The sequence below is a fragment of the Malus domestica genome, chromosome 17 (assembly GCF_042453785.1).
Source record: "Malus domestica chromosome 17, GDT2T_hap1".
NCBI lineage: Eukaryota > Viridiplantae > Streptophyta > Magnoliopsida > Rosales > Rosaceae > Malus > Malus domestica.
In genome coordinates this window covers 32,541,126-32,566,896 of record NC_091677.1, presented here as the reverse complement: position 1 = coordinate 32,566,896, position 25,771 = coordinate 32,541,126, and the positions used below count along the sequence as shown (strand labels likewise).

Here is a 25,771-nt window from a genome sequence, read left to right as displayed (position 1 = left end):
AGCAAATGAACGAGAGATAGAACTCAAAGAATGGGTTCTTTGAGAGACAAGAAAGTAATCAACAAATATAACAACCTAGTTCCTATACCACAAGCTCCAAGGTAGTCGATAAGGATTTATAAACCGTCTCAGTTGAATGGTTTTGAACTTTATGACTATGTCATAGAAGTTACACCTCTTACTTCGAAAGAAATAAGAATGAAAAATCCTTATGACTACATTGAGTGCATATACGATATATACTCAAGGAAATGGTAAAGTACCATTTGACTCGAAATAATGAAACCTTCAAAGCTAATTGGTAGCTTAAGGTGACTACAATCAAATAGAATGGTTGACTTTAAAGGAACCATTTTTGACGTAGTCTTAGTTTCAATAAATTCGAAGATTGCTAGCTACAACTAAATGGTGATTCAATGTTTGGACATAATATGGGTTTCCGAAACCATTATTAAGATAGTCTTGATAATATATGTCTAAAACTATAAATCACAAGACATGTAAGTTGTAGAGATCCATCCATCATGGATCTTAGCAAGTTAGTGGGAGCTATTTGCATTTTATGAGAAAAAGGATCAAATCGTTTGATTTCTCATATAGATGTAAATGAATCTTTTGTTTACTAGTTTTACAAAAGATTAGTGGGAGTTAATCATGTTCCTAAAAATTTAAATATATATGATATATTAATTTTGGAAATGAAAAGAATACTTCTTCGTTAAAGTTATGACTTTAAGCATTCTATAAACGATAGAATGTATATGGGAGATATAGTCTATATACATGGGATGGAAATCTATAATGATATATTTCATGATATAATTGAATTATATCAATGCCTAATAATAGACAATGGTTGCTAGGAAGTTTCTCATATGATGTTAAACTTCAATAGAAGGACGATTCTAGTGAGACTAGTAAGTTGCCCTTCTCAAAGGGAACGTGCCCCTTTGACTCCCAAAGAAATATTGCGTAAATTGAATCCTTTATGCATACGCAGAAAGGTGATTTATGTATTTCATATTGTATGAAAAACATTGATATGAGTTGTACCTAGAACGGTACAAGACGATATCAGTGCAAGCCCAGGATCAGAACCATGGCAACTGTCAAGTGAGTCCTTAAGTATTTGAGAAATACTAAAGGATAAATTCCTCAAAGAATGAGGAAGAATTAGAGTAACGTAAGGGAAGCGTAAATGTATTAGATTATGAATCTAATCCATCATTGGATGTTTCTTCATTAAGAATGAAGAGATAAACGAATATCTCTTTATTATGACTAAAGAGATATTTGGATGGAAACATTAAAATAATGACTTTAGTGTTCCATTATGAATGCAAGATATATTGCCATATAGAAGTTTACAACAATGTTGTTTGGATGGGAAAGTTCATTTATGAACTCTCTATTCGGTTCCAACCAGAAAGTGTTTGACACTAATGGGGCGATAGCTCAAGCCTGGGAATCAAGGTCTCATCAAGATCCGAACACAAATGAGAGACTGAACCACATGATTGAGAATTATGTATAATGGTGACGTCGTTATTCTCAAGGTTGCTTCTGTGGATAACACATATAGATATCCACTGCCTAGGCCTACTATTCAGCCATTTATGAAATGACTACAGAAGAGATATCATCATTGATGATCAAGCTGATTGGCTCTAGTGCAAGTGGGAGATTGTTGGAAATGTGCCCTAAAGCCAATCATGTGATGATACTTTACGGACATTTCACATGTTAAACTAATCTAGTTTAACATATAAAGGGCATAGATTATTGTTTGAGCCGTCTCATATAAATGTTATATGCTTAAACGATAAAGTCCAAGGAATTTGTGATTGAGAGAATGTAATCTAATGAAGTTAGATGCTTGAGACCATTCTTTCGTAGACACATCCTAAATGTTCCTGATCATAGGATTGCCAATTGGGTATTGACAGTCCGTCAAGATCGGTACGTACTATGTCTTCTCTCAGGGAGAGTGATTAGTCTCGAATCATTGGTGTGTGTGACATCAAGACAAGTACGGTAGGTGCTCAATAGAGAATGAGTTCACTGAACGCGATCAACGAAGAGTTCTCATATTCCATGTCACATAAGAACTCATGGTTGGGATAATGCAAAGTAGTCCTTTGACCTGAGGCATCATAGTTGTCTTGTGGTTAAGACCTTGATCTTTGATTATGTCAAAGTCATCCCACCAGGAGGGTGTCCATGGCATCGTTGGGGTCAAGCCGCTTAGCTATGGAGACAAGTGAATGCGCAACAAGGGATCTCTAACCTTCAAACCGTTTGAGGGAGAATACTCTCTGATATGATTTGAATCTTTGGCCAAAGTATGAATGAGATTAGGGAATGCGTTCCGAATCACATTCAAGGTAATCATATAAGCACAAGACACACATTGGATAGTAGACATGAGAAAATAAACTATCAAACCAAACAATGTGGTCAAGAGTATTAGATTAGAGAAGGACCGTATTGCATTTGTAATCTCGAACTGAATAGGTTCTCTAACCTCTTCTGATTAGCTTGGGTAACCATGATATGCTGCTAGGTGTCACTCATGGTTTGTGGAAGCCCTAAACGTGTATAATCACTAAAGGGAGAATTGAAAATAGTTTCAATTCACAATCGATGTAAAATGGTTTTAATCGCCCACTACCTCGCTAAAAGGAACCTAATGGATCGCACACCGTGAAAGGTGGAGATTGGAGATTAAATGGAAATGAGTAAGAATGATTAAATGGTTTAATCATTGATTTATGGCAAGGATTAATTAATATGTTAATTAATCAAACGAATAAGTTCGTTAAAGACTTCGGGATAGTTTTGGACTTTAAGGCCCAATGGGCTTCGAACGTCAAGCCCATTAACTTAAGTTGTATGACAATTTAATGAATGAAGATTCATTAAAGCCCAAAAGCCCAAATCCCATAAGGTGGCCGGCCATATTAGATGAATTAGGGTTGTTTGGTTATTTAGGTCACTTAAAGAAGTGACTATATAAATGACTTTATAACTAAATATTCATAAAGTGAAAAATGGGTTTATTTTGGGGGAAATGGGTGAGAATTGTCTCTCCATTTTCTCTCTAAAGAGGCCAACACCTTGGAGGGTACATCTAGCAATCCTACTACTCCAAGGTCACTCATTTCTTCTACAATCGAACCTTGGTGTCGAGAATTAGAGGTTCTCAATTTTGGGAACTTGGAGAACCTATTCTTCCATCCAAATCCATGGATCTAAGAAGCAAGGAATGAAGGCCCTTATCTCTTTGGGTGATTAGCCTTTGCTTATGCAAAGAGGAATCTACAAAGGTATTAATTTCAACTCACTTATGTTTTGAGTTGATTATTGGTTCACCAATCTACTAGGCTTTGAATTTCATGGGTAAATGTTTTGTTTTTGAGTGCATGTAAGCTTGATTCCGCCTTTAATTGTTGCTCAAATGAACATGTTCTTCAAAATAAATCCTTCACAACTACCCTACTATTACCCACAAGAGTAAAGGAACAGCACACGGCTTGATAACTAGAAAGTCCCAATGTGTGTTAACCTCCATACTCCGTGGCAAGGCAGACTGGCAAAAATGCCGAACCTTTACTAACATTTGAGAAAACACTCCCAACAAGATTGCTTGCTCAAAAATCGAATAGGCACCGCTTTCCGAATCTAGAGAGCCAGACTCCCAACCTGATTACGTGCTTGATAGGAGCATATTTATGCGACTTAGTATGTTTGTTTTCGTGCATTTATGTTCTTAGTTCTTAGTTATGTTAGTAGTTTAAGCCATTTTTGTGTGTTTGTAGGTTCTATGGGCCAAGGATGCAAGAAGATGCATTTTGGAGCACTTTGGAGCATTTTTGGGCCAAGATTGGATGGTGCAAACATGGAGACATGAGGATGGACGAATTTGATGATTCAATGGGCTAGAAATCTACATGTGTGTGTGCAAAGTGTTGGCCTACAACTTCAAACATCATAGCTGCCATGTGATGGCAGAAAATGTGTTTATTGCTAGCTAAATGGATGAAGAACATGCATGTGCAAGTATAAACACCACATGGGCAGCAAGAAGGAAAGAAAACAGCAACACACACAGCACATGGGCAGCAAGGAATCAGAAATTAAAGCATGGAAGAGTGGGAAGTGATGATGACAACACAAACACACACACACGGCAATGGAATGGAGTTGGCAGATTTCTACAACTTTGATCAGCTGACTTTGGGAGAAAATTGCGAACAGCTCAGAATGAATTAGAGAATGAGCCTTATATGCTTGGAAAGCTACAGATGTCTATTTTCTAGAACATTTCGCGGATTGTTAATATCATTTTTCTAGAAGAAGTTATAGGCATTTGAGTAAGGGAAGGTCTAGCTGACGACAACTTGCAGATTGGAATTGAAAGCAAACAAAAGAAAAGAAATAAAACAAGGGGAGTGAATGGACAGCAGAAAAGCAAGGAAATTGGACCACTATGAAGTGGATTTCTTGTTGGTCTCCCACTTATAGCTTTGGGTGGCTTTGGCATGATTATTTCTAGGTGGAAAGAGCACAAAGACAGCGCACACACACACAAGGCAAAAAGCTGGCAGCATCTTCCTTCATTGCCGTGGGTTTTTTTTCCCTTGTCCATTACCTTGCAATTGCTTGACATTTCCAACCTCTATATAAGCACCATTCAGCCTTCAAGGAGGACACACAGCCATTCATACACATTTCCATTAGTTCCAAGGCTTGCAAAGAAGGAGGAGTGCTTGGAGTTGTGCTAGCCATTCCATTGGAGTTGTTGGAGCATTCTAGGTGTCTTCTACTTTGTTTCTCTATGTTTAATATCAATTGTTTTTATTTAATTGCAAGTATGAGGAACTAAACCCTTACTTAGCTAGGGTGAAGTTCGAAGCCATGAACATGTTTGAGATATGAATTGATTTCTTCCAATTGTGATTTAATAAGTTGTGAATGCAATTCAATTAACTACTTTCTTCAAAACTAATTCTTGTATGTTGATTAAGGATGCATACTTAGTTTTCATGCATGAATTTGATGCTAGGATATAAATGAGTTTCACCTAATCGTTACAAGTTTATATTCATTGGTAGTGAAGGTTGCTAGTCACAATCGCGTTAATTGAATTCTTGGCAAACGTATCATGCATTCATAGTTACGAATGCCTCGTTAACACTTATGATTTTCATAGAACGTAATGATCTTTAATTGTATCTCTATTATGCATTCATGTAGAGGACTTTTGGAGAATAATTTGGATTGTCGTATGCATTCATCCAATTCAATAAATCAAGGAAAATCTGAGAATTAATTAGTGCATCACGGTTAATCTGGGGTGTTGAGTTTCATAATCTATTGAAAAGCAATTGGAAATCAATTCATGTACAAGTGTGTCATGTGTGAAGAATGGATCTCTAGCTAATCCATCAACCATCTATTTAGTTTTACTTTTTGTTGTTATCTCAATCTCATCCAAACCAATACCTCCCATTTACTTTCTTGTATCGAAGTGTGTTTAAGTTTGTTTAGTTTGTGCCTTAAAGTGTTTTGAACTCTTTGAGTCTAGTTTAGTGTTTTAAAACCTACTTTTGTGTTTTTAAGTTTCTTCTTATATTCTTGAGTCTTATATTTGTTGATTAGCATCCCTAGTTAATCCCCGGTCTAGAACGATCCCTACTTGCATCATTACTACAATTGTCATCAATAGGGTTTAATTTGTGTGTCAAGTAATTCTCACATCAGTGCTCAAAAATCGAAGAGGCACTGCCCTCCGAATCTCGAGAGTCAGACTCCCAACAGGATTGCTTTCTCAAAAATCGAAGAGGCACTGTTCTCTGAATCTCAAGAGTCAGATCCCCGACAGGATTGCTTGTTCGAAAATCGAAGAGGCATCGCTCTCCGGACTTTGAGAGCCAGATTTCCTTAGATAAAGATTGTCTGCAATCTTCACACGCAATATCAGCTTTCCAGATACCACATACCATTTTTTCAAAGTGCTCTGACAAAGTTAAAACACGTGAAGCTTGCAACTCCGACTACATTACTATGACCAATAAGGGTAAAGGAATAACACTACTACTTGTTGTTAGGGAGACTCCTATATATGGCGACCTTCATTCTCCATAGCCAGGCAGACCTGCAAATAAAAAAAATGCTCAACTTTTCTTCACATCCAAGAGGGCACTTTCAGCAGAGTCTCTCGAAATACTCAGTTCCCCCCCCCCCCGATAATACCTCTGCAAACAAGCCACACCAGAGCAAAAGTATCTCATATCATCAGGGTTAAAAGCAAGAGTATCCCATATCATGCTTTTTCCCTGTCTTTTCATTTGGCCTTGTTCTTACCTACAAGACAATGAGAAAGAGAGCAATCAGTCAGCACTTGGAATCAAACTTCCAGTCAGGAACTGACTACCTGGAACCCCTTGCCTGATTACTTACCTGGCATTGCTCTCAAGTACTTATGCTTCCAGAGAAGATACCACATCTGCCTGAGGAATAGATAAGGCAAGTGAAAATGATATAAGGAAGCATGTGAAGACATGCGTAACAGAACACGTGCTGATACATCCACTACTTTGTCAACAGCAAAAGTATCCTATATCATTGGGGTCGAACGTACTCTAGATTTGATGGGCTTATTTTGACCCTCAAATTCTTGAGTCAGCCTTATACTCTGGAGGAAACCAGAAAACCCTCTAACCCACTTCAAGAATAAGTTTGTGGAAAGTTACTTCTTCAAAAGCAAAAGTATCTCATATCATCTCTTCTCCATTTGCTTCTCCTTATCCTTGTTGCTGTTTACGATACAAGGAGAATGAGAACAATTAACCGGAAGCTGAAGTCGAACCTCCAATCCAGGTTGCTTGCTTGGAAGTCTGATTGCTTACCTTGTTTGTTACCTCCTTCGGCAAATCTTCTAGCTCAGTGACTTGGGGGACTCATACTATAGGGCTTGTATCGCACTAGACCAAGCCCAAAACTACAAGTAAGCTTCAAGTGAAATTGATACATTACCTTGTACATCTTTATTGGTTAAAGATACCACCCCTGAGCTTGGATCTTGCAGAGAAGATGCCACATTTATATATGAGGCAGATAAGGGAAGTGAAAATGATACCACACTTCAGTACTTAGAAGTTTCGTGATTACTCAATGGCTTGGATCTTGCAAGTCCCCAACCGAAGAACTTCCCTCACTCGGGAACTTAGGGGAACACTGTTTATACCATACTTGACCAATCCTTAAACTACTGAGCACCGGTCAACGTTATACCGTCATGAACCCAAAAGAGTTTCCCTCCAACCAGGAGGCCAATCACAACGCGACACGTGTCAACATCAGAAGCGAATCATAATGCGACACGTGTCAACATCAGAAGCCAATCACAACACGACACATGTCAATGTCAGAATGAAACTAGAAACTCTTTTCTATAAATAGAGATTATTCTCTCACAATATTTCCTAATGTCATTTGTACTAAATCATTCACTAGTACTCACTAAATGAGAGCTTGAACCTATGTACTTGTGTAAACCCTTCACAATTAATGAGAACTCCTCTACTCCGTGGACGCAGCCAATCTGGGTGAACCACGTACATCTTGTGTTTACTTCCCTGTCTCTATCCATTTACATACTTATCCACACTAGTGACCGGAGCAATCTAGTGAAAGTCACAAACTTAACACTTTCTGTTGTGAAAGTCACAACCAGGAGGCCAATCACAACGCGACACGTGTCAACATCATAAGCGAATCATAGTGCGACACGTGTCAACATCAGAAGCCAATCACAACACGACACGTGTCAATGTCCGAATGAAACTAGAAACTCTTTTCTATAAATAGAGATTATTCTCTCACAATATTTCCTAATGTCATTTGTACTAAATCATTCACTAGTACTCACTAAATGAGAGCTTGAACCTATGTACTTGTGTAAACCCTTCACAATTAATGAGAACTCCTCTACTCCGTGGACGAAGCCAATCTGGGTGAACCACGTACATCTTGTGTTTGCTTCCCTGTCTCTATCCATTTACATACTTATCCACACTAGTGACCGGAGCAATCTAGTGAAAGTCACAAACTTAATACTTTCTGTTGTACCAAAGTCCTCACTGATTTTGTGCATCAACAAACAGGAAAATAAATTGAATTGAATAAACAATAATCGAATAAATAAAAGCTGCTAAAACTTCTGGAATAACTAAGAAAGATAGCAAACAGGTTATGTCTCAGAGAGCATGCGACGATGCGAGAGAGAGACGTGAGGAACCTAAGGTTTTCTATTAGGACTGTTGAAATTACACAAAAGTCCTCAATAATGGGTCTTAACGGGTGGTTAATGAGTTTCGCGGGTTCATCCAAAATGACCCGTTATTTAACCGGTGATTAACGGGTTGACCCGTTACCACCCGACCCGTTTATTACTCACCTGAATACTTATTTTAACGGGTCGGGTGAAAATGCCAGGTCTATTTGAAGGCATCCTTCCATGTTAATAAATGATGCATGGCATTGTGCTAATGTTTGGATAGACCTATCTCTTGGAGTTTCGTGCTAAAAAGTTGTCAGGTTCGCCCACTGACTAGACATGTGAAAAATTATTTCCAAGCACTTATTTCTTTTGGTTGGTGATGAAGATTGACTGTTTACTGTCTCGAGCAGTCGATGATGGAGTATTTTTGCTCACCACCATAACTATGGTGTATGCTCACTATACAAACGTTTAGCATGTGTCCTTTCACTTAACTTTAGTTAACTTTCACATTAAATGTTACTTTTTTCATTTTAAACAAATTAACCAAAGTTAAATGAAAAGACATGTGGTAGAAGATTAGATGTATGATGAATATACATCATAATTTAGAATAATGAGTAAAAATGCTCCTTATCAATGATGTTCTTCGTCCATAGTCTAGGGCCTATGGAAACTTTTGGACTAGTTCATGGGTCTAGTAACTTAATCTTTAGCACTTGTGGCCTTTTATGGGCTCCCTCTTAGGGCTTATTCCAAAGGATTACAACTATAGATTATTTCAACGGGTTAATAGAAGACCTTGCGTTAATCACTCTCTTGTCACCGCTAAGTAGTGACTATTTTTGTAGTGTCAATAGTAATTTCATTATTTGTAGTAGGAAAGTAAAGCATAAGAGTACGCAAATAGTTAGGCGATGAGCTAGTGTAACCGTTAAGTTCAGTTATCATTTATTACAACTAGAAAGTAAATAGACAGAAAGTAGATTCACCCTACTTTGTAGGAGGGATGTACTACTGCCTAGTCTACTCATCGTCACTAATTGCTGCTCTTTTCCCACTACGTCTTAATGAGCGAAAAAACAAAGTGTAAGTGAATCATAATCAATCATCAAGTAAAAACCCTTATGAACATACTAACTCCCGTTTTAGAAAATTTGTATAACACAAAATAATATATACTAGTATGTACTACATATATAGTTTGTATAATACAAAATAATATATACTAGTACCTACTTATATTTTTGGCACAATTCTTCTACCAACATTATAAAACATTATGTCAATAACTTGAGATGACAAAGATAATCTATGAAGAATTGATAGGAGCATATTTATGCGACTTAATTAGCTTGTTTCCTTGCATTTACTTAATTAGTTCTTAGTTATTTTAGTATTTTAAGCTATTTTCGTGTGTTTGTAGGTCCATAGGCCTTATGAAGCAATAAGGTGCATTTTGGTGCAGTTTTAGGCTTGGAATGGATAACACATGCATGGAGCAATGTGGATGGACGAAATTGAAGACTAAAGAGGCTAGGAATATGTTAAAGAGAAAGAAGAATTAATTTAAAGTAGATAAAAAGCTCAGCAAGAAAAGAAGAAACATGAGTCAAGTTACCTTATTTTGATTTAACCTTTCTTAATCCTAATCCAACTAAGTTCCAGCCACAAGAAGGGTTCCCAAAGATATTAGGACACTAAATAAAGGATTCTAGAAGCTTTAATCTCAGCCACAAAGGGGTGTCACACCACCTTTCACCTTCCTTGCCGTGCACACCATTCTTGTCCCCTCCATTGTCTTATTACTGCACCATTTTATGACTTTCCCCTTCCTTGCCTTACACACCACCCTTGTCCCCTTGCTGAACCATTCCACCACCTTTCACCTTCCTTGCCGTGCACACATCCATGTCTCCCTCATTGCAGCTTTAACCTTTTGCCTTTCCTTCCCTTTTCCTTGTCACACCACTCCCTTTCTTTTCCATAGCTGTGCATTCCTTCCCTTTTCTTCTCGATTTCTGCCACAACTTTCACTTTCACTTTCACTATTGTGTCATAACCTTTCCCTTTCCCTTGCCTTGTGTCCCCTTCCTTGTCCCCTTAACCTTTTCCTTGGATTCTTATTTGATTTAGAGTTAAAAAACCTTCTACAATCATTACTTTCTTTCTCTTGGTTTTTCTACCACACCCTAGCTGTATTTCCCTAGTGTTTTGACATATTTTTCTATTTAAGTAAGTGTGTGTAACAGCCATTGGGCATTCATCATTCATCCACACCACCCCTATACCATTCAGAAATACAATCTGCTGCAACTCATACACCTTTCTACACCATTCTACACCAACATACATCTTTGCCGCATCCTTTGGAGAAGGAGGAGATCCTTGCCGTGCATTCCATTGATGAAGGAGGACCTTGTGCACAAGCCACCTGCATCCTTGGGAGTTCTAAGAGTTCTTTCTTCCCTCGTTTTAGTTTCAATGTTTATTTCAATTTGCTTTTCAATTGCTGTGAACATGTGTAACTAAGTTCTTATTAGTTAGTGGTGAATTCGAAGCCATGGATATATGTTAATATGAATTGACTCCTTTCAGTTATTGTTTCGTAAAACATGAACGTGATTTACTTATCTATTTGATTGATAACTTATTCTTGTGTGTTGATTAAGAATGCATACTTAGTTTGCATACATGAATCTGATGCTAAATTATAAGGGACTTTCACCTAATCATTAGGAACTTATAATTACAAGTAGTGGAGATTGTTAGTCACAATCGTGTTAAGTAGATTCTTTGCAAGAGTATCATGTAGTTCATAGTATAATTGTCTTGTCAATGCTTATGATTTCCATGGAACTTAATGATCTTTGAATGTATCTCTATCATGCTGTTCATATAGGGAACTTGATGAGAATAATTTGGTAGCGATGCGTTGTCCATTCAATTCAATGAATTTAGGGAAATCTGAGAGTTAATTTGGGCATTCACGATTAATTTGGGGCATTGTCATTCACGGTTTAAAGAAACAATACTGGAAATCGATTTATGTTGCATATGTTGATGTGTGGAGAAGGATCCTCTAACTAACCTATTTCACCATTCAATTCACCCAATTTCATATCTAGTTTGCTTTAGTTTACAATCTGTTTAGTTTAATCAAATTCGTCTAGATCAACCCCCCTTTCAATTAAGTGTCTTAGATTAGTTAAAAAGGTGTTTCAATCTATCCAAATTAGTGTTTTGAGTCTCACTAGTGTTAAATTCGTCTAAATAGTCCTTAGAACCTGTTTTGAGTCTTTTTAAGTTAGTTTTTCTGTTTTGAGTGTTTTAGAGTCTATAGAGTCTAGTTTTGTGTTTTCAAGTCTAGTTTTGTGTTTTAGAGTTTAATTTGTGTAGATTAGCAGCCCTAGTTAATCCCTGGTTTAGAACGATCCCTACTTGCTTAATACTACAATTACATATTCAATAGGGTTTAATTTGTGTGTCGAATTAAATTTCACATCAAGAATCTCACTTTCAAAAAGTTTCCTTAGCATTTATCTCAATCCAGAACCGAGATAGTTAAAGTACCTTATCTTAAATCAATTTGAAGTTTCATCGTTAAGCAAAGCTTGTCTAATTTGGATTTAATTAGATCTCTCAATCTTTCGTGAAACAAAAGGAATATATGTTGCAGGTATTAATTAGTGTTAAGATGCTTATGTTGGCGTAAGACATGGGATGCTTCAAATCCGAGGCAGATCGTATAACTTAACGTGTTAAACTCCCACGTGGGGTAATGTATTGTGTGTGTGTGTGTAGTATCTGTATGAAGCTGTCAGGGGCATGAGCATATATTGATTAATTTGTGTTCAACATCCCAAGTCCTGTAACCACAGTGATTCAGTAGTTTGGGTCGGACTGCGACTGCTCAATGAACAAAAAAACATGTGAGAGGTTCCAAGTTTGATGCTTTCAGCGGATGAGTCAGCTTGACTGTGGACACAGAAACAGTGAAATTCCCTATAATCTTTGTGGGCCTGAAATAAGTGGATAACTGAGATTTATCATCAATTGTCTTCCTTTTAATAAAAATAAAAACATCCACGTCCTGCTAACCTAATCAAACCAATCTTAATCGAAAACCACAATCATATTTTAGCTGCTTAATTATACCAGCCGCCACCAACCATCTTGCTTTGCCCTTAATTATAATTTAAGAGATATGCAAGTATCTCCAATTGGCCAAAAATTCAGAGACATTATATATATATATATATAACATGCACGCACATATATATGTTTTGTTGAAGTCTCTTTGAATTTTATCTAGAATGTTTTTTTTTATTTTTTATTTTATGTTTACATTTTAATAGTATAATAAAACAGATATCGTTCACGTGAAAAAATATGTGACATGCGCGCACATATTTATTCATTGAATATTTTGTGACTGATAATGGTTTGTTTCGTTAATATTTAGTTTTACATTCAATAAAACATAATTAAACCCTAAACCCAAATTTTCCGATGATTTCTTAGTTTATCGCAATTCTTAGAAAAAGAAAGGGACGATTCAGGAAGATTTGTTCTTGTTCGAACAAAGAAGGAAAAAGTTTGGTCAGAAATAATCTGTGATGAATAAAAAAAAGGAGAAACACGAGGACGAAGGAGTTAAATATGAGAATAATTTTTTACTATTCAAGAATGAGTAAGAACTTTTACTCAAAACTCTTCGAATTACAAAATTTTGTACTTATAATTAGAACTATTTATGTTATGAATCACTCTGTAAAGATCATCTCTGCAAAAAAGTGAATTAATACTAAGATCGTTTAGTCAATCTATTGTAACAAATACATAGATGGTTCATAATACTTTTACTAATTCCGTTCATCTATTTTTATATAGTTCAATGACTAAACGACTTTAGTATTAATTGATTTTTTTTGCAAAGACGATCCTTATGGAATAATTTATAATATGACCGGTTTTTATCATAAGCACAAAGTTCTATAAATTGGTAACAAACTGTTTTGAATAAGAACTCCTACACATAGTTTGAGTAGCTAAGTATTATTCTAAACACGACGACAAGGAGAGATAACAATAGTATACTGATTAACATTAGTTAGGAATATAAAAAGAAAGCAAATTCTATATTCCTGACATGTCACGTTTTACGTCATCAGACTATTCGAATGACTCAAATTTTATGAAATACGGATAAATGCGTAATCCTGGATACACTTTACATTCCTTTGATTAAAAAGATAGCAAGGAAGAAAAAAGAATTAATAAAAACATAGAGAAACATGAAAAATTTAGGATTAAATACGTTTATTGTCCCTGTATTTAGGTCAGATTTCATTTTCGGTACTTGTGTTTGCAATATAATATTTGTAACAATTTTAATAAATTACATTTATTTACAACGATAAAATGATAAACAATTGTGATCATTTTTTTTCGGATAAAAAGGAAAAGACAACTGAGTTCATTTCATGCACGTTAACGTCAAGGTCATATAAATAAATAAGCGTATGCTACTTTTAAGTATCATGGCATTTATTTTAATATCTAATTTTTTATTTTATCTTATTTTTATACTTAAAGTTATATTTTTTCCTTCTAAATTTATACTTTTGTTAAGTTTATCGTCAGAAATTCTGTTATAGAGTAATGTGAATGGTGCCTTGCAATAAAATGACATTGTGACCCCATGTGAACAATAAATGTGCAGAATTTTTTTTTGAAGATCCTTAAAACGCAGGGAAATCATGCAAAAGACCAAAGAAGTTATTGAAGATCCTTAAAACACATGGAAATGTTCATGAAAAGACGAAAATATTTTTGAAGGAATATTTTAATAAATGAATTCGTTGTCACTAATATTGTCTATTTCTTATGTTCCAAAACTTATTTATATATATGAATCATTTAACAAGAGGGATTCCTATTTTTTTTTTTGTTAACATGTGATTAATTGGACATCAAGGGTAGCATTTTCAATAACTTTATATTTTATGGAAAAAAACCATGATAATGAGGATAATTTTTTCATAGTGGCGGAAACGCAACCCAATACACACAATTAGTTATAATTTTTTATTAATTTTTTTAACCAATTATGTTATTACACTTAGTATACCGTCTCTCACACTAAATATCTCTAGACAATTGTCTATTGGGTACCGCGCCTTCAAATGCGTCCAGTTGCTGGGAAAGAGATCTCTCCGAATCTATCCCTCCAAAGCCTAGGGATCAAGTGTTTTGTGCCTTTGAAATTTGATCTAACGGTAAAAATTTATTATAACTTTTAAATTTTTTTACTAACTTATCTGTTTTTAGCCGTTAGTTCAAATTCAAAAGCTCGGATCATTTGATCCCGGGCTTTGGAAGATAAATAAAAAATATCAAAATAATATTTATATTTAAAAAAACGTAAACTTGAAGAGTTGCAAGCGTAAATTGCCAAGAGCGCAAACTGATTTTCAAACTCTGATAAGTTGATAACTAGTGGCACCAGAAAGTGCAGCAGTCTCTTGTGCGCTGCGTGCTTCCAATTAATTCCAAAAAAAAGAACAGAAAAAAAAAATACAACAAACAAACAAACAGATTTTTGAAACGATTTGAGCTCTGCAGCTTTCAGTTTCTCCAACAAGAGCATCGCAAATCGCAAATTTTCCGAGGAAAAAGGTGCTTGGATATTCTCCCTAACCATACACATCATAAGCACCACGTCCTCGTGATTTATTTTCTTCGCTTGTGATTTCGAATCTGCGCGCGCTTTCCTTCTGTTCAGCGTTTCGAGTTTTGGTCGATTTGGGGAAAATGTCGAGGCGAGTGGTGGTGGAGGACCACCGTCACACGGAGGGTGAGTCGTTGAAGGACGACGCCGAAGAGGAGGATGAAGAGTATCAGGTGCAGGATCTGAGGGAGCGAATCAAATCGTCGCTCGGGAGCCAATTCAATCTGATTAAGAACGAGTTAGGACTCGGAGACGGTTCTTCGACACGGCGGCGGCGGTTCAGTCGCCAGAGCCTGATCGATGGCGTCAGGGGGCTCTCCAAAGGATTCGTCGTTCATCCTGACAACTGGTACGATGCCTCCTCTTCAGTTTCTTTTTCGTTTTTCAGTTTTATTTTTCCTTTAAATATTGTGTCTCCATAATAATCGGTTAACGAATTGAAATCGGTATTATCTGTCTGTCTAAACTTAATTACCAGTTTAAAATTTAGTTTTAGTTTCTCTTTATGACAATGATATAATCACTGTTCAAAATATCGGTAACAGTAGAAATATCGATTACACAACACCACCACTAAAGGTGAATTAGATCTTTGTGTGGCCTCTCTATTTGCGATGAATTTTTGTGAGGGTATCGGTGCTAGGTCTGTCATGTCTATCGTAAATTTGGTGTATGTTAGCAAAAACAAAAAAATCAGTACTTAACTAATAAATTATTGAATAATTTTTTGTTTTTCTTATATGGTCGACTACAGTCGGAGAAAAACATACATGACATAGGTACATCATCTTCTAGAATTGAGTCTTAAGATCACATAATCAAGTCGTAGCTATCGTATCTATCATGAATTTGTCAGCTCAATTTTAAGTCAAATAAAGATGATTTATATCCAATTGGCCAAAAACAAAAGTTCTATTAGTCCCTAATTTAGTTTAACAATGAGGTTTACAATTTAGTATTGTATTAATTAATAATTGTTTCTCATACCCAAAATTAATCAGTGTCATCTTTCATAATTCAATTCACACATCATCATCCTTGTTTTTTCAATCCCGTAAAAAGCATTCATTGAAAACGCTTACGTGCGATCGCATAAGTTAGTTTATCAACTATAACCGCGCGTGAGTGTTGTCAACGGAAATTTTAACAAAATTGAACGGTGGAAATCACGTTGATGCATGGATGGAAATGTGTAGGACAAAATTGATCAAGTTTAAACTTGAAGAAGCAAAATGAGAATTTTGAAAAGGGGTGTGATATCCACATACTTTTTTTTACTTCTCATACACTTTTCTAATTTTAGGTCGTTAGATCGGATGAATAGAAGAAGATGAAATGACAGAAATTAACAAAGGTGTGTGAGAAGTAAAAAAGAATGTATGACTAGCACACCCCGTTAAAAAATGCTTACTATTTGAAAAAATAAGAAAGAAAAGGAAACACAGTAGAAAAAAAGTACTCTCTCTACCAATCTTCATCCCTAAACCTTCACTAGCTAATCCCAATGAACACACATTCATACAACAATATTAACATTCCACCGTAGATTTGTGTATTGACAAATGAATGCTTAAACTGATGTTTTGAAGATCTTCCGATGACCAGTTGTCAGATTTTTGTTCTTTGTAGCTTAGCAAACAAATTTCATAATGTTGTCGGCGAATGAATCAAAGAACAGCAAAATTGGTCGGCAAATAAGCATCGTCCACGTTGCATTATGCAGCACATCAGCATCAGCACCGAAAACAGAGATATTTGCCACTTTATTAGTGGACCTATAGTGTTCAGCCAATAACTGCCCAACACGTGTGAAAAAATATCCTATATAATGCATCTGGTGGCTATAAGCAAAACGCCCTCCTTCCTGGTTTGCTGAACAATCCTCTTATGTGTTCCGGCCGGCCTAAATGATGCCAGTGATCGACAACGGCCCGATCCCTAGATTAGTTAACAAGTAAAACCTTAGCCATGCTAATGAACTACTTTTACCTTATGTACTGTCATGAATTGCACTCTCGTCCTGTATATATATAGACACACACATATAGTTATATATGCTTGTATTTGTGTTTTGTTTTTCTTCTCTCTGTGTACTGAAATTTGAAGACTAAATGCAGGTGGTATCGGGCATGGATGATTTTCATACTTGTATGGGCAGTGTACTCGTCCTTCTTCACACCTTTCGAGTTCGGGTTTTTCAGGGGTTTGGAAAAGAAACTTTTTATACTGGATGTAGTAGGACAGATAGCATTTCTTGTAGACATTGTTTTGCAGTTCTTCCTTGCCTACCGGGACAGTAACACCTATCGAATGGTCTATAACCGCAAACGGATTGCTCTGAGGTTAGTTTTCTTTTCCATCTTCTGTTTATGGAAAAGAGTATTGTTGTGATGTTTATCACTACTTACTGGAATTTGTTGAATTAGTTAAACCTTAAAAGCAAACAAATGACCATGGTGATTTTACAAGCTATATGTTCCGGCATTGTACTTTATTTTCGTTGCTGATTTAACTTTTCCTTTGCAGGTACTTGAAATCGAGTTTTATCATTGACTTGCTTGGTTGTATGCCTTGGGATCTCATCTACAAGGTGCTGCCATTTCCAATTTACGTGACTTGCCCATTGACACTTTCTCTCATAAAATGTTAATTTGTTTATGCACGTGTTTGCCGATTCATGAGATTGGCGGGCAGGTGTACAGAATGTATAAGATCAATAAAAAAATTGCAGTGTATATCTTGATTTGTTGAAGTAATTAAGTTAATCTACTACAATGCTTTCAATATGTTCTGCTTCCGTATTCACTTTGTGAAATCTGTTTGGAATAGGCTAGTGGGAGAAGAGAGGAAGTTAGGTATCTCCTATGGATAAGGCTATATCGGTTGTGCAAAGTCACCAAGTTCCTTCATGACCTAGAGAAGGATATTCGTATCAGTTATCAGTTTACCAGAATTATAAAGCTTATTGTCGTTGAACTCTACTGCACCCATACAGCGGCCTGCATCTTTTATTATTTGGCCACCACCCTGCCTGCTTCACAAGAGGGGTATACATGGATTGGAAGTTTGAAGTTAGGTGACTATAGTTATTCAAGCTTCAGGGACATCGACTTGTGGAAGCGCTATACAACTTCATTGTATTTTGCCATTGTAACCATGGCCACTGTTGGTAAGTTACCTTTTAATTTGTAAGCGTACAGTTGGAATGTTTAGTAATGCCTGCCAGCACTCTTTCTTTTACAGGTTATGGAGATATTCATGCAGTCAACCTGAGGGAAATGATATTCATAATGGTTTATGTATCTTTTGACATGGTTCTTGGAGCGTATTTAATTGGTAACATGACAGCGTTAATTGTAAAAGGATCAAAGACAGAAAAGTTCAGGGACAAAATGACAGATATTATGAAATATATGAACAGAAATAGACTTGGGAGGGATATCCGTAATCAAATCAAAGGTCACTTGCGTTTACAATATGAGAGTACCTACACGGAGGCTGCTGTTCTCCAGGAAATTCCTGCTTCAATTCGCGCTAAGGTAAGATACAAATAAGATCTCTCTGAACTTTGTCTATTGACAACATAGTTTCAATAAATTCGGTAAGAAGTATTTCATTTAATTGTTACCTCATGTATTCCAATATATATGCGTTATTCCGACTGTTTCTGGTTGTTTCGTCATTGCAGATTTCACAAACTTTATATTTCCCATACATTGAAAGTGTTCCTATCTTCAAGGGATGCTCGACAGAATTCATCAATCAGATCGTAAGTCATTATTTTTCCATTTACATAATATAAAGTACGTTCACTGCAAACACTGGTAGTTGGATCTTTCGGATCTGGTGTGCAATGCCAGTGTGTTCGTAGGTGTCATTGGTGCTAATGTTAACAAGCATTGTCATTGACTATAAAAATAATACAAATTTGGTGCTTCTTCCTCTGTTGCATGGGTATGATTTTGAGCTGGAACCTCATTTGGAAAACAACACATGTGATCAAGGGTATACCCCATCTTGTGAATGTTTGTGCGTGCATGCCAAATAGGCCACCGAAAACCAGCATGGCATCACTTTTCTGTAGGTGGTATAATTGTGGCTGTCGGAAGTTTCATATGCAGCACCACGCATAATGTCAAGTAGAATCTTCCATGGTTCATGGATATATCTTCTTGAATGTGAATTAGTGAAATGAGTTATTCTTATTCTTGTCGTCTTGCAGGTTATTAAACTTCATGAAGAATTTTTCCTCCCTGGAGAAGTGATCATGGAACCAGGAAACGTCATAGATCAACTTTATTTCGTCTGTCATGGTGTGCTGGTATGATTTCGTACTCTAGAGTCAGCAATGTGTCTTATTTAGTTGATAATGCCATGTTTCTCATTTCATTTCTTGTCATCTTTGGTGTTCTATTGAAAATTTGGAAACCGGATCAACCAATTCATACAAAAATCGACATATATTCTGTAACTTGTTTGTTTAAACCTGTACGAAGTTTGTCTGAAAATAATTTGTCCTTGCTTTGAACTATATGCTATTTAGTTCACTATTATGTACTTCTAGTTTCCTACAAAAATCGACATATATTCGGTTGCTTGTTTGTTTGTTTGTTCTACTACGTGAGTGACGAAGCTATTCTTGTACAGGAGGAGGTAGGCATAGGGGAAGATGGAACAGAAGAAATTGTTGAGCGATTGGAACCAAACAGCACATTTGGAGAAATTTCCATTCTTTGCAACATTCCTCAACTTCATACAGTTAGGGTGTGTGAATTATGTAGACTTCTGCGACTTGATAAGCAATCTTTGACAAGTATCCTTGACATATACTTCTATGACGGGCGGAAAATCTTGAACAACCTTTTAGAGGTAAGTTTTCTGTGGTTATTTATGTTCCTTTTTCTATGTGCCTACAACTGTGTGGAAAGATTTTGATTAGATTTACCTATGTGCCCATCGTATGGCTGAAAATGGTACAGGGTAAAGCACCTCGCATGAAACAACTAGAGTCGGACATTACATTTCATATCGGAAAGCAAGAAGCTGAACTTGCTTTGAAGGTCAATAGCGCAGCTTACCACGGAGATCTATTTCAGCTGAAAGGTTTGATCCGAACTGGAGCTGATCCCAACAAGGCAGATTATGATGGAAGGTCACCTTTGGTATAAATGGCATGAATTTCTTAGATTAATTAATCATTATGAATATATCTGTAACTTCTCATCGTGTGCGAGCGCGTGTATGCGTGACATGATGATATATATTGTCTGAAAGCTTTCTTTCTTCTGTACAGCATCTCGCTGCATTAAAAGGACATGAAGATATTACACTTTTCCTTATTCAGGAAGGAGTAGACATCAACATCAAAGGTATATTTACAATGTATACCAATCCTTATGTGGCTTATCTGTTGCCCAATCATAGTACCACATTTTAATAATTCGTTTTAACTTTTCTAGACAATTTTGGGAACACACCTTTACTTGAAGCCATCAAGAACGGGAATGATCGAGTTTCTTCTTTACTTATTCAAGAAGGGGCCTCCTTGAACATAGACAATGCTGGTAGTTTTATATGTACATCCGTTGCAAGGGGGGACACAGATCTGCTTAAAAGGTTATTGGCAAATGGCATTGACCCAAATTCAAAAGATTCTGATCACCGGACTCCACTTCATGTAGCTGCATCAGAAGGACTATATGTGATGGCAAAGTTGCTGTTAGAATCTGGGGCTAGCGTCTTCCCAAAGGACAGGTACAGTTGAAATATTCATTTTATTTGAGACAAACTCACCGGTACTCTTCCAAAACGTTGCTTCTCTATGCTAGTTCCCTAGTATTGTTTGACATGAAGTTTAGAAACTTAGCCTTCCAGTATCCAGCCTCTTTCACCTGTGCTTCTCTCTTTCATGATGATTGTTATAAATAGTAACATTTCTTCTTGCTTTAGCAACCATATGATCGTTTTCCACCCTGCAGATGGGGAAATACCCCACTAGATGAAAGTCGGATGTGTGGGAACAAGAATTTAATTAAACTGCTGGAAGAAGCAAAGTCAGCTCAGTCGATAGAATTCCCTTGCAATGCTCAAGAAAACACAGGTATGACAAGAGTCTTACATTTTCTTTGTGACGTTTTAGTTTGTTTTTCTCCCCCGAAATTAGAGAGAAGAAGAGCTAGAAAGAAATTTAGAACGATCCGAATGTTTTACGCTTCAGTCAGATGTTAAATACCGTTTAGTAAACAAACACCAAGGAGAGATGACCGGATAGGGTGATGAATGTTAAGATTTAACGAATTAGTTATGTGCGCACAGATACAGATCACGCTAAGGGCCTAGTGAATATTCCTATACATGACGGCTTGTACTTACAGTTATCATGGTAAGTTGACACGAAATTTCTGTTGCAACCAGCAGATAAAATGCACCGGAAGAAGTGCACAGTATACCCTTTCCACCCATGGGAAAGCAAACAAGAAAGAAGACCTGGAATCGTGTTATGGGTCCCGACTACCATTGGAGAACTCATCAGAACAGCAGGAGAGCAACTAGAGTTTTCATCGAGCAGTTCCTGCATATTATTAACAGAAGATGCAGGTAAAATTCTTGATGTGGACTTGATAAATGATGGTCAGAAGCTGTATTTGGTCAGTGAGACGCATTTTACATAAAAATTTTGGCCATTCCATCATTGTAATTTGCATAGTCCTTGTACCATTTTAGTAATATCGAATCGGAATGTATGAAATGATATATGCATTTTGTAAAACATCTGCATTAGGTGTAAGCGTAACGAAGAAAACACATCGTTTTGAGTAGGCTCCAACACTGATGACGAAAGAGTGAAGTACAAAGAACCAGGTGAATTCTGAATTAGAAGAATTCAATTGACTGTTGGATCAACTATCTGGTTGGTTTGGGACCAAAATGTAGAGGTATGGTTGGTTGTCCTCCTACAAACGAACCCAACACAACCACATCACCTGAGAGATTCTCACGTGTCACTAGAAATATATCGCTGAAATTTACGGCACTTATCTAGATGGTGTGACGTTATGAGTGTTATAGACTTGTAAGATATTATCCCACAAACTAAAGCATTATATATCACTAAAATAACATACATGTAATACTAGTAGTGTACAAGATGATAGAGAACAACTCAAGTGATGGGTGTTCGAGATAGTTTTTGAGTTAAATCACTAAAATCTAACATACAAGGGGTTTACAACTCGGTTAAGAGAATTCGTTACTCTAATTGAGGGGTTTACAACTCGGTTAAGAGAACTCGGTTAAGAGAATTCGTTACACTAAAATCTAACATACAAGTAGTGTACAAGATGATAGAGAACAACTCAATGCCATCACCAATGTTATAGATAATTGTCATATATTCAAATAATCCACCATCTATGCATTATTTACCGGATAGTATCATTGAATACAAGAAAGAATCTCTCCTAAATATTTATTGTATAAAGAAGTAACTAAAATCAACTTGTAGTTTCTCAAAAACAATCAACGACTTACAAAAAGGTGAAAAAAAAAAATTGTGTTGTAAATAATGGGTATGTTTGCCCACATGTGTATAGTAAAGTATCACATGTGTATACTATATACTCATAAGCTAAATAGTAATGTTTTGTAATTTTCCATTGAAGTAGCTCTATAAATAGAGCACTTCAATTGTGCAAAGATGAGTAAATGAGAAGAAGAAAGAAAAGAGAAATATATCTAATAGCAATAATATACATTACTTCCTCTGCAACAGCTTGTGTCGGTATATTACTCTGCAACTGCTTCGTTCATTCACCGAGTAAAGGTTATCTCTCTATAAATTTTGCCTATTTATAACACGTTATCAGCATGACTCTCTAATAATTTCTCATTTCCTTTCACCGAAAGAAAAAAAAAAAGTTTCCTCTAAGGTTTTTACTGTTCTTCTTCTTCCTCTCCCTCAATTGCTGGGTATACCCTCGCGAAGAACTATTTGCACCATGTTTACTTCTAGTTCTCCAACTAACATTCACTTATATTCTTGATTTCTTGTTTGGTGTAGATATTGACTACTAACCCACTGATTATTTATGCAATCCAAGATTGTGCGGTTCTATCGCCTATCTTGGACTGCAGATCTAATTTTACTGCAAATTTTAAGTGGAGCGGTATAATCGCCCGCTCTATCCTGCATATTTAAATTTTCCCGTTATTTAATTTTATCGCAATTTTAGGTGGTGTGAAATAATCACCCACCCTGCTTTACATATTTAATTTTATCGTAATTTTAGGTGGTGTAAAATAATCACCCACCCTGCTTTACATATTTAAATTTTATCGCAATTTAAATTTTATTGCAATTTAGGTGGTGCGGTATAATCGTCTACCTTACTCTACATATTTAAATTTTCCTGCTGTTTAAAGTAGTGCGGAATAATCACCCATCCTATACTTATTTCGATGAGAATGGTGCGGTACAATTGCCCTTCTCATTAATTGTGTAAATCTCGAGCCTGAAGTTTCGAGTACTTATCATTTTGGCCTGAAGATCAAAAAATTTGTAAGAACCAGAAGTTCTAACAATATATTTCTCCAGTACACATATTACTGCAAGTTCTTACACACCTCATTTTTCTTTCAGAAAAGAAAATGGCAAACTTGGCAAAACTTGATTTTGCTGCCCTGGACATTACTGGAAAGAATTACCTTACATGGGTACTGGATACCAAGATCCATCTGGAAGCAGCAAATCTTGGAGATACCATCAAGGAAGAGAGCAGCTCATCCTCTCAAGATCGGGCAAAGGCCATGATTTTTATTCGTCGTCATCTTGATGAGGTACTAAAGAGCGAGTACTTAACGGTTGAAGATTCGTTAGCCCTTTGGAATGCCTTGAAAAACAGATACAATCACCAGACAACGGTGATTCTTCCAAAAGCTCGCTATGACTGGACTCACCTAAGGATCCAGGATTTCAAATCAGTGGCTGAGTACAATTCGGCGTTGTTCAGAATTACCTCTCAGATGAAACTCTGTGGGGATACTATCACTAAGGAGATGTTATTGGAAAAGACTTTCAGCACATTCCACGCCTCTAACATGGTACTGCAACAACAATATAGAGCGCGAGGCTTCACTGAATACAACCAGCTGATATCTGTGCTCCTGGTAGCTGAACAGAACAATGAGCTTCTCATGAAAAACCATAATTCCCGACCTACTGGATCAGCACCGTTCCCAGAAGTGAATGTTGCTTCCCTTGAAAGGAATACCATATCCTCACGTGGCAATAATTACAAACGAGGACGTGGCCACAAGCAAGGTCGGTGGAAAGGGAAAAGCAAGAACCATGGTGTCCAGTTTCACAACCAGGTTCCAAGGTATAATCCAGGCCCGAGCTTTAAAAATACCAATCGCCAGAAAGGAAAAGCTCATGTGAACACTCCTAGAAATCATGAAGGAGGTTGCCATAGGTGTGGTGGCAACAGACATTGGGCGCGTACTTGTCGCACTCATCTGGTGGAACTATATCAAGCCTCTTTCAAGGAGAAGGGTGTCGAGATCAATTTTCTTGACTAGGCTAAACCAATGGAAACCTCTGATCCAGTGACCAATTTATCAGGACAGTTAAACACAACCCACCTGGATGCTACAGACTTTATTAATGAAAGACGGAATGAAGTTTATGGGTCCGATTGAATTATTTATATTTAATGTATTAATGTATTTGTATCTGTGGTTTAATGCTCGCATTTTCAATTCAATAAAAGTAGTATTCCAGTATGAATAAACTGCTTTTTCTTTACTCAGAGACCATGGATAAAAATTATGGTTATTCTCAAAACAAGATCAATGGTGGAGACTTTTGTCTTGCAGATAGCGCAACCACGCATTCAATACTTCGAGATCGAAAGTATTTCTCGAATTTGGTACTTGCAAAAGTAAAGGTAACAACAATATCAGGACCATCAGATGTAATTGAAGGCTCAGGAAAAGCCCAGATTATGTTACCAAATGGAACAATATTGTCTATAAAGAATGCATTATATGCTACTCGGTCCATTCGAAATTTGTTGAGTTTTAAAGACATACGTCTAAATGGATACCACCTTGAAACGAAAAGTGTAGAAAATGTGGAATATTTATGCATTACCTCCAATGATACCCAGAAGCGTATATTGGAGAAGTTGCATGGTTTATCGAGTGGATTGTATTGTACATACATAAAGACAGTTGAGGCATATACTGTCATGAACCAGAAGTTCATTGATTCAAAGGTTTACATGCTTTGGCATGACCGTCTAGGTCATCCAGGATCTACCATGATGCGTAGAATCATTACCAACTCTAATGGACATCCATTACTGAGCAGACACATTAATGTCTCGAATGATAATCCTTGCAAGGCTTGTTCCCAAGGGAAGTTGGTAATTAGACCATCACAACTAAAGGTTGATGATGAATCCCCATCATTTTTGCAAAGAATTCAAGGGGATATTTGTGGACCTATTCAACCACCTTGTGGACCATTTCGATATTTTATGGTTTTGGTTGATGCATCTACCCGATGGTCACATGTTTGCCTATTGTCTACTCGAAATGTAGCTTTTGCAAGACTTCTTGCTCAGATAATTAAGTTGCGAGCACAGTTCCCAGATCATCCCATTAAGTCCATTCGACTTGATAACGCTGGTGAATTTACGTCTCAAACCTTTGATGATTACTGTATGGCACTGGGCATTAATGTTGAACACCCT

General features: G+C 36.6%; 2 protein-coding genes and 1 long non-coding RNA gene across 6 annotated transcripts; all 3 read left to right on the top strand.

The window, feature by feature from the left end:
- The first annotated feature begins 4,650 nt into the window (after positions 1–4,650).
- LOC139193731 (uncharacterized) lies at positions 4,651–10,885 on the top strand. Its single transcript, XR_011578182.1, has 2 exons — positions 4,651–4,815; positions 9,711–10,885. It is a non-coding gene; the product is annotated as an uncharacterized lncRNA (long non-coding RNA).
- A 3,888-nt stretch (positions 10,886–14,773) lies between these two features.
- LOC103417432 (potassium channel SKOR-like) lies at positions 14,774–21,786 on the top strand. 4 transcript variants are annotated; one of them, XM_008355618.4, is made up of 13 exons: positions 14,774–15,366; positions 17,135–17,359; positions 17,544–17,607; positions 17,847–18,186; positions 18,261–18,556; positions 18,706–18,786; positions 19,240–19,338; positions 19,665–19,886; positions 19,997–20,179; positions 20,311–20,386; positions 20,477–20,771; positions 20,996–21,117; positions 21,432–21,786. In XM_008355618.4, the coding sequence occupies exons 1-13, from the start codon at positions 15,101–15,103 to the stop codon at positions 21,686–21,688; spliced, it is 2,526 nt and encodes an 841-aa protein (XP_008353840.2). In that variant the 5' UTR covers positions 14,774–15,100; the 3' UTR covers positions 21,689–21,786. The 4 variants fall into 4 exon arrangements, with proteins under 4 accessions (XP_008353840.2, XP_008353841.2, XP_070672850.1 ...); XM_008355619.4 differs by having other exon boundaries at positions 14,879–15,366; positions 21,435–21,786; XM_070816749.1 differs by lacking the exon at positions 14,774–15,366 and adding an exon at positions 16,647–16,971 and having other exon boundaries at positions 21,435–21,786.
- A 2,036-nt stretch (positions 21,787–23,822) lies between these two features.
- LOC139193489 (uncharacterized) lies at positions 23,823–24,593 on the top strand. The gene has a single exon (XM_070816515.1). The coding sequence runs from the start codon at positions 23,823–23,825 to the stop codon at positions 24,591–24,593; it is 771 nt and encodes a 256-aa protein (XP_070672616.1).
- The last annotated feature ends 1,178 nt before the right edge of the window (positions 24,594–25,771 follow it).